The sequence below is a fragment of the Rutidosis leptorrhynchoides genome, chromosome 2 (assembly GCF_046630445.1).
Source record: "Rutidosis leptorrhynchoides isolate AG116_Rl617_1_P2 chromosome 2, CSIRO_AGI_Rlap_v1, whole genome shotgun sequence".
Classification (NCBI taxonomy): domain Eukaryota; kingdom Viridiplantae; phylum Streptophyta; class Magnoliopsida; order Asterales; family Asteraceae; genus Rutidosis; species Rutidosis leptorrhynchoides.
In genome coordinates this window covers 710,851,125-710,861,885 of record NC_092334.1, presented here as the reverse complement: position 1 = coordinate 710,861,885, position 10,761 = coordinate 710,851,125, and the positions used below count along the sequence as shown (strand labels likewise).

Here is a 10,761-nt window from a genome sequence, read left to right as displayed (position 1 = left end):
TGTAGTTCATTGTTAATATACTTAATGATATGTTTACTTATCATAGTATCATGTTAACTATATATATATCCATATATATGTAATCATATAGTTTTTACAAGTTTTAACGTTCGTGAATCACCGATCAACTTGGGTGGTCAATTGTCTATATGAAACATATTTCAATTAATCAAGTCTTAACAAGTTTGATTGCTTAACATGTTGGAAACATTTAATCATGTAAATATCAATCTCAATTAATATATATATATACATGGAAAAGTTCGGGTCACTACAAATTTAAGCGAGGCGACCATAGTCACCCAACTATTATGCTTGAAGCCGTCGCCTCGTATGATAATTGGATATGGCATGCGTATTTTGGTGTGGTGGGCGCAAACAACGACATAAATGTGTTGGACTCTAGTGATTTGTTCAAGTCAATGATTAATGAAGACATGCCAGACTTCCCTTTCGTGGCAAACGGTGTTGAGTACCCAAGGGGATCTATTTAGCAGACGGGATTTATCCAACATGGGCATCTTTTGTTAAGGGATTTTCGAGCACCGTTGATGAAAAGCGTACTTACTTTATGAGGAAACAAGCTGCTGCTTGCAAAGATATTGAAAGGACTTTTGGGATTTTACAAGGTCGTTGGCATATTTTACAACAACCAGCAAGGGCTTACGAGTGCAATCAATTAAGACTGCTTATGTATACGTGCATCATAATACATAACATGATAATTGAAGACAATGGGTACAACCTTGCAGAGAACGATTGGGTTTATGAGCCGGTTCAAAATATGCAACGTTCTTGGATCGATAGGTGCAACGCTCAAGTGAGACGAACAAAGGAGATACGTGATAGAGAAGTGCACGAAGGGATACGATCCGATTTGGTGGAACATTTATGGGCGCGTCGATCCTGTTTGGTTGAATAAATGTGTCCTTTTAGTTATGTTATGAATAAATGTAAGCTTAATTTGTGTTATGAATAAATGTGTCCTTAGTCTTTTAATTTTATTATATGAATTAATTTTAATAAAAATAATTATTAATCATTATAAATAAACTAAAAATTCAATTTAAAAAAATAAAAAATAAAAATCGACACTGAAATGGACACTGAAATCGACACTGTGGACACCGCTAGTTTACGACCGTCGGTCAATTTCGGTCTCCCTGAAATGGACACTGAAAATGGACACCGATGAGGACACGGACACCCTGTGCTCTAACTACACCTCACTGTCAAGGTTAAAAGTGATCTTAGTAGATTACTAATATTAACTTTAGTGCAATTGATTAAGTTTAGTTTATGAGTGATTTACATTTAAGATGTAAATTTTGTTCAATATTACGCTCAAATAACACTCCCAAGGTAGTTTTAATTTAAGATCAAAAATTAATGTCGTCAAATAGTGTGTGTACGTACACATTCCAATTATGAATGACAATGAATCAGATATGGATCAGGTAATTCTATATCGATATCTATATACATATAATTTTTGAAACATATCCATATTCATATTCATATCAATATAAATATAATTAATCATTCATATTCATATCTGTCAAATTAAGCGGGTTCACGGATATTCGTTGGATGTTAAATTTTTCTAAAGATATTCCTACAATGAATTGAGATTATCAAAGTATTTTTAACAAAGATATGTTACATATGTAAGATATATGAATTTAGTACTATTCACGTAGTTGTATATTCACAACCTATTTTTCTATAATATTTTAATAGTTTATATAGTGTACATATACAAAGATGTGTAAATGTATATGCATATGCATATTTTAAGTAAATATGTATATGTGTATTTCGGATAGCAAATGGATATATCTGTGAATGATAAATAATCATCTATATCCGATCTACTAATTTGTTGCATCATCCATAATCACTTATCATTCAGATAGATCATCCATATACATTTAAATAAATCGAATCGGATGAATATATAATAAATCGAACACCAATTGTCATCCCTAATCCCAACAAGGCAATAAACACTTTATGCTTCAATTATGCAAACTTGACATTTTTTTTTTTTTTTTTTTTTTGGCAAATAACGAAAACTATATTAAGAATAAAATCTCCACAAGAGAGAAAACATACAAGAGAACTACCCCAAACAAGGTTCGAAGACATCATGACATCTTGATTCCAAAATCTTGACATCAATTAAGTCTGTGACCCTAAAGTGTACCAAAGTACAAGTAATATTGCTCTACTTATTATATAATCTCGTTTTATATGTTTCACCTTCATTAATCAATTACCTTTCCAAAAGTAATTTATTTTAAAACATTTTAACAATAGCTTATGTTTCACCTTCATTAATCAATTACCTTTCCAAATGTAATTAATTTTAGAATATTTAACAATAGCTTTTATATATATCCTTAGAAAAATCTTAGACAAAACTACACGGATAGTCCCTGTGATTTGTATGATCTAGTAAGTTTAGTCACTAAGCTTTTTATTTTGCAATGATAGACACTGAGGTTTACACAATCTTGCACGTTTAGTCATTCCATCTAACAACCGTTAAAAATGCTCTTTAAATGTAATCATGTGTCAAACATGTAAGGGTAGTTTAGTCCTTTTACTTCTTCATCTTCTTAGCTCAGCATCTGTTTCGACTAAAATAAGAACCCTAATCAGATCCACCCATTCCCAAATCAACACCTCATCCCCATCCCCTGCCAATAATGTATTCCTACAAAAGCCCTAACTTTTTCAACGTAAATAGTTATTGTTGATTGTAAGTTCCATACTGAATTTAAGGAGGTGCTCGGAAACTCTAAAGAATGGATTAACGAGGGACATTTTCATCATCCCCGCACCAAATTTTTCATTGATTAGAAACATAAAACTTAATAAAAAAAAAAGTCTTAAATATGATCAAATAAAACAGAATCCAAAGTGGTGGTGGCGGATTTTTACATGTGAAGACGGCCAGCAATCGAGTTATTCTGATGAACGGTTTAGTTTTAAGTTACTTCGACGAATTGGGGCAACAAGGGATCGAGTTATTCTGGCGAATGGTTGCCCCATTATCATTGTCTTTTGCACATTGAAACTCATTTGTTGTTTGTCTTTCGCACACTAGATCTACAAACGTGGCGACATTTTTTGATGATTGGGATTTATGTTTTATGTGGTTCAACGGCTTTCGGTTTGTTGGGTTTCTTCAACCGCCGGCTTTTAGTCGGCGGAATTGATGCGATCGGCCAGAATTTCATGTATACGATTTAGGTTATGGGTTGTTTGTATTTGGGGGTGGTCTACGTTGGTGTTTCTTACAAGTGGGTACACGAGTTACAAATGAAAGTGGGTTTCACTATCATTAATACTCCGTATATGTTTGAACGTTGTTATCAACTCCATAGTACTTTGTCCTTTCATTTGTCATACAAATTGTTTTTTTGATTTGGATTTAGTTAGGTTTTTGATTTTGATTTAAATGTTTTTGGTTGCATTTGTAGGTTGTTAAAGATGAAGAAAATGGGAAAGTGGCGAAAGGGAGTGGCAAAAGACCTAAAATGCCTTCACATGCTTGTCACGTGATTGACACTTAAAGGAGAAAATTAACGTCTGTTAGATAGAGTGACCATCCTTGCAAGATTTCCAAACCTCAATGACTATCCTTGCATAGTGATTGACACTTGACAGAGAAAATTGACACTTCGGCAGGCTTTTCAACCTCGAATGCAACAAGGACGCGAAAAATAATGGATAGATGCAAACTAGGTCAATAGCGAAAATGTTACTTCCTGGAATTAGGTAAGAGTCCCAACTGGCAGAACGTTAACTGAATTGCAGGAACTTTCGGTCCTGATCAACAACTTCATTTTTTCAGATGGTTTGCATGATAAATGGTCCCGGAACTTGCAACAAAATGGCATTTTCTCAACTTACACACTATCAAAACTCATTGATGAAAAAACTGTTCACTCAAACAGTAGCTCAAATGCAACCGATCGACTTCATTTTTCTTCCACAAAAACTAGGTATGTTCGTATGGCGTTTGAAACAAAATCGAATCCCGGTTAGAGTCGAGCTTGACAAAAGAGGTGTTGACTTGGATTCGGTATGATGTCCCGTATGCAACAATGACCTAGATACAGTTGATCATATCTTCATACATTGTACACTTGCAAAAGATTTGTGGTCACGTGTCTTTCGATGGTGGAATTCAACTAGACAACATTACACGAACATGGACGAATTGTTTCAAGGAGTTATTGACACCGCTCAGCCACAAATAACTTCTTTGATATGGAAGGCAATTTTAGGTTTGTGGTTACATAATTTGGCAAAACCGGAGCCTTACATTGTTCCAAAATAGGAAAGGTAACAGTCCAATGGCACTAAGCGAAGTCCAAATCAAGGCATTCGAATGGATCACTAGGCGTTCAAGGAAGACAAATATCGAGTGGAGTCAATGGCTCCTAAATCCAAGCACCTTCGACGATCACGGTTGATTCATAATTGGTCTTAAAATGAATGTGTCGTGATTTTTTCTGTTTTTTTCGATAGCCCAATAGTTGTATTTTAACTTCTAAAAGCATGTTCTCAGTTGCTTATGCACTATATCTTTTCATAATAGTAATAAAACTCTACTTTGTCTTTCTAAAAAAAATCATACAAATCACAGAGACTATCCGTGTAGTTTTGTCAAAATCTTATTGCAAATTGTATAATTTTACTTTTGTTTTACTTCTGTTTTTTCGTCATTCTCGGGAGGCTATGATCTGATAACGAAATTATACATTTTTAAATCTTTTTTTGGATAAATAGTTTGCAAACGTTAACATTATGGGTATGTTTGGTAAAACTAGCTGGTAGCTTTTAGCTGATAACTGTTAGCTTTTTAGATATATTTTGATGTTTGATAGAGTTGCTGAATTTGTTAAATAAGGAATAAAATGACAAAAAGCTAGAAGTTAAAAGTTAAACGCTAGTTCTAGTAGCTTTTAGCTTTTTCTCTATATCTATAAGCTTTAAGCTCCTTTAACGAAACCGAGCTTTTTATTAAATATGAGTTTTTTTTTTCATAAACGCTCTTAAAAGCTCCACGCCAAATATACCATATATCTCTGCTTACTTTTTAGAAAAAATTGATGCAATCAACAACACCTAGTTAGATTTTATTTTTTTTATCATTAAATAATTAATGGTTCAGTTTCAATATATATGTACTAGTAAATATATTTGTAAAATTCTGTTAAAAGTTCTTTTAGAATGATAGAATTCTAAAACTAAAATCAAAAGTTGCTAGTTAATAATCTAATATCGATACAAACATAGATATATCAATGAACACCTGTAAAAATATATAATATAATATATATATATATATATGTATATATATATATATGTATATATATATATATATGTATATATATATATATATATATGTATATATCTATATATATGTATATGTATATATATATATATGTATATATATATATATATATATATATATATATATATATATATATATATATATATATATATATATATATATATATAGTCATAATCAAGAGGAAAAATACGTTTTTAGGAGGAAGGGGAAGTAAAATTTATTTTTACGTTTTTTTTCAAAAAAAAAATTCCCAACATTAAGAGGACACGAAAATATGAACATTTAAAAAAGACACTTTGTGAAAATTTTTATTATTTGGGCGGGAAAAAATGCTCGAAGAAAAAACTGATAACATGCAGCATGCGTGATGTTATTCTTGAATGTTATTCTTCAGACGTTTTTTTCATAAGATCTAGCCCGATTTAGAGTTTAGAGTTTAGGGTTTAGGTTTTAGGGCTTAGGTTTTAAGGTTTTGACTTTAGTCCCTAAACCCAAAACCCTAAGCCCTAAACCCTAAACCGTCCGTTTTAAAAATTCAATCTAAACCCTAATTTTTAAACCCTAAACCCTAATTTTTTAAATTCAAAACCCTAATTTCTAAACCCTACTAGCTAAACCTTAATTTTTAAGCCCTAATTCCTAAACCCTAATCTCTAAATCCTAAAAAACAAACTCAGAAGCAAAACGTTCATTGCAATAAATGTTATCATTTATTTCTCCAAACGTTTTTCCGCCAAAATAATAACATTCATCACGAAGTGTCTTTTTTAAATCTTCATATTATCATGTGATATTGATCCTTGAAAAAAAAAATCAAAAATAACGAAAAAAATTTACTTTCCCTCAAAAAAGTGTTTCCCTCTCGATTAAATCACTATATATATATATATATATATATATATATATATATATATATATATATATATATATATATATATATATAGGGAGATGATCCAGTGAGAACTTTTTTATTGTGAGAACTCTAGGAACTAAAAAATACACTGAAATTCGAACAAAAAAGGGGACACGGACGAACAAAAAAGGGTACGGACGAACAAAAAACACGGTAGTCGAGCAAGAAACAAACACGGACGAACAAATTTTTTTTGTTCGAATTACAATAATGTAGAACACATTTTTTTCGAATATCAATATTTTTGTTCGACTACCCGTGTGTTCTACATTTTTTTGTTCGAATTTAACAATTTTTGTTCGAATTTCTTTTTTTTATCGACTGTCCTTTTTTTGTTCGACTTTCCCCATTTTTGCTCGACTATCATGTTTTTTGTTTGCCCGTGTCCCATTTTCGCTCGAATTTCAGGGTATTTTTGATTTCTCAGGGATCTCACACAAAAAAGTTCTCATTTGATTCTTCTAATATATATATATATATATATATATATATATATATATATATATATATATATATATATATATATATATATATATATAGAGAGAGAGAGAGAGAGAGAGAGATTTAATCAAGAAGGAATCACTTTTTTGGGGGGAAGTAATTTTTTTCGTTTTTTTCGAAAAAAAATTTCAGCCATCAAGCTCACATGAAAATATGAACATTTAAAAAAGACACTTTGTGATGAATGTTATTATTTTGGCGGTAAAATTCTCGAAGAAAAAAATGAAAACATTCAATGCATTAAATATTTTGATTCTGAGTTTTTTTAAGGGGTTAGAAATTATGGTTTAGAAATTAGGGGGTTAAAAATTAGGGTTTAGCTATTAGAGTTTAGAAATTAGGGTTTAGAAATTAGGGTTTAGATTAAATATTTTAACACGAACAGTTTAGAGTTTAGGGTTTAGGGTTTGGGTTGAGGGTTCGGAGTAAACTCGAAAACCCTAAACCCTAAACTCTAAATCGGGCTAAATTCGAAAAAAAACACTTCACACAAGATGAAAACAAAACGATGCAAATAAACTCAGCAGCAAAACATTCAATGCATTGAATGTTTTTATTTTTTCCTTCGAGCGTTTTTCCGCCAAAATAATGACATTCATCACAAGTGTCTTTTTTAAATGTTCATATTTTCATTTAATCTATAACGTTCGTGAACAAAGTTTTCTTCCCCCAAAAAAAAAAAATTAGCTTCTCCTTTCCCTAAAGAAGTGTTTCCCTCTTGATTATGATATATATATATATATATATATATATATATATATATATATATATATATATATATATATATATATATATATATATATATATATATATATATATATATATATATATCCTTTCCCTAAAGAAGTGTTTCCCTCTTGATTATGATATATATATATATATATATATATATATATATATATATATATATATGGGCAGGATCAATGGGAAAGTAATCAATCGGGGGGAAGCAGGGGAAAACAAAATTTTTTTTTCGTTTTTTTTTTTTTTGGATTTTTTTTCAGACATCAAGATCACACGAAAATATGAACACTTAGAAAAGACACTTCGTGATGAATGTTATTATTTAGGCGGGAAAACGATCGACAAAAATAACATTCAAGATAATATTGTTCGTGAAGAATGTTAACGTTTTTTTCTTCATGTTTTGTGAAGTAAAAAGCCCGATTTAGAGTTTAGGGTTTAAGGTTTAGGGTTTGGTGAAGTAAAAAACCCTAAACATTAAACCGTTCATGTTAAAAACTCAATCTAAATCTTAAATCTAAACCCTAAATCTAAACCCTAAACCCTAAATTTCTAAACCTTAATATCTAAACCCTATAAACCCTAATATCTAAACCCTAATATCTAAAACCTCAACATACGCTCAAAAAACACGATAATTGTTATATATTAGTTTTTCGAGCGTTTTTCCGCCAAAATAAATACATTTATCACAAAGTGTCTTTATTAAATGTTCATATTTTTATCCAATCTATAATGTTCGTGAACAGAGTTTTTTCAAAAAACGGAAAAAAAAAAATTTGCTTCCCCCCCGCTTCCCCCCGATTGGTTACTTCCCTATTGATCCTACCACTATATATATATATATATATATATATATATATATATATATATATATATATATATATATATATATATACACACACACACACATATACATACTAGGTTTTTGAGCCCGTGCGTTGTACGGGTGTGTAAAAAACCGTGCAAAAAATGTATTTTGCAGTTCATATTGGTATGTAATTAGTACTAAAAAAATAGAAAAAGTATAAGAATTATTTAAGAGCTCGTGGTGTTGACAAATTTTAAAAATTATTTTGAGTTTAAGATCCCGCGTTGCTGACAAATTAAAAAAAAAAATTCTTTTGAGTTTAAGAACCCGTAGTGTTGACGAATTTTAAAAGTTATTTTAAAATTATTTCGAGTTGAATGTTGATGGTGGTAGAACATAACTCACAAAGAACAGAAAGAGAAATTTGTTAAAAAAAATTTATATCTAAACATAATAATATCTTAAAATAACTATATTTTATATCTAAATGTAACTATATCTATACATGGAATATACATATCCATGTTACTACATTACCCATGTTACTACATTACGTACATGTATGTACAATAATATATCTATAAATCGTAATGTTAATATTATGTGCCGCAATACTAAAATCAATTCAACTTATAGCATAAATGTTTGTAGGGATTTACGGACTAATTTTATTTTATATATTAATATTAATTATAATAATCTATATATATATATATATATATATATATATATATATATATATATATATATATATATATATATATATATATATATATAAATAAAGATACAAAATCATCGTTCTAATAAGAATACTTAATCTACAACACTCGATTATTGAAGAACTGAAAATTAAGAATTTAAGATGCACTTTCACATTTCATATTGTAACAATAGTTTTCACTTTTTTATTGTAGCAATGGTTATAGTTATAGTTATAGTTATAGTTATAGTTATTGAAAGTATACTTGGTTCCTTTTATTTTTTTCTAAAGTATTTTCTGGTTTTCCCCTTTACTTCATACGCCCCAAAGCCTCTTGCCGCTAATGCAACACCAAATACTTAATAAAGTACTCCGTAATATATAATATACAAACAAATAGATAATTAGATAATAGATAATCAAAAGAAATCATCATGGTCTAGATCAATATGGTCACAAAGTTGTAATGTATGTTTCAACTCAATCTTGTTAGACGATCTTGTATGATCTTGAGTTTGGTTCAGACGGTAGAGCATATAGTTAGTTCAAGTAAAATAGATCATTTGGATTTGTATCAATGTGTAGCTTTAATAGATCATCATCTATTTTAATATGATTCGATGTTTTTTGAAAGAAAAGATATCATCATCTAAACAATACTTTTCTATGTCTATGTTTCTTACAAACTTATATAATGTTTTATTGAATTGCTTTTTTCATATATTTGGGGGAAAAAAACTCCATTACATACCGCAAAACCGATAAGACACTACCAACAAAATGGGCCAAGCTAACAAGGACCACCCAAACAGTCTCAGCACCAACGTAGACATACGAGAACGAAATATGGCGAAAGCCAAACACCTCAAAGGGACGAGAAAAGACTAACATCTAAACCTAAACCAAGGACAAAACACAAACAATCCAATTGAAAATCACAAGCCATCCACATCAAACTAAGTTCGGCTATATGAAATTTCTCGATCTTCACCTTTTTGGTTTGACAATCATCATTAATAAAATTATATTACTTATGTTCAAAGGAATAAATATAGTTTTCGTTATTTGCCAAAAAAAAAAAAAGGAATAAATATACTCTAGTTGATTTATAAATAAATAATCTTTGTAAACATTACAAAGTTAAAAAAATTCTAACGACAACCTCTACAGTTGTTGTTAATACGCTTAAAGTAACTGTACATAGAGTTCAGTTATTGATTTTGTGATGGCGATTACGTGATTGTACAAATTACTTATGCGTGTGTAATGACATCTTTAAAGAGCGTGTTAGAAAATCAATGTGACAAGAAAACTAAAAGATAAAAGTTAAATAAAATATAAAAGACTATAGATAAAAAAAGGAAGTAATAAATAAATAAAAAATAACTACAAGGTAGGATTCACCATATAATTGTGTTCATATTGAGAGATGCTACACTAACAAACAAGTTATACAATAATATGAAAATTTTACAATAATATTTTGGATTTTTCTAACGACTACCTTAAGGATAATTGTTACGATGCATAAATTCATTGAAATTGAAAGTTATAAAAGTTTAAGTTGGCGGTTATGGAAGCATATGATACATTTATGCGCTGTAAAGACATCCCTTTAGACCGTCGTTATAAATCTCTTAAAGTTTAACTAAGATGTTTTACAATCATCGATCTATTATTTTCATTTTTTATGCTTCTCATTCTATGTCTTTATTTAGATC

General features: G+C 29.8%; 1 protein-coding gene across 1 annotated transcript; it reads left to right on the top strand.

The window, feature by feature from the left end:
- The first annotated feature begins 571 nt into the window (after positions 1-571).
- On the top strand, positions 572-922 carry LOC139890464 (uncharacterized). Its single transcript, XM_071873341.1, has one exon. The coding sequence runs from the start codon at positions 572-574 to the stop codon at positions 920-922; it is 351 nt and encodes a 116-aa protein (XP_071729442.1).
- The last annotated feature ends 9,839 nt before the right edge of the window (positions 923-10,761 follow it).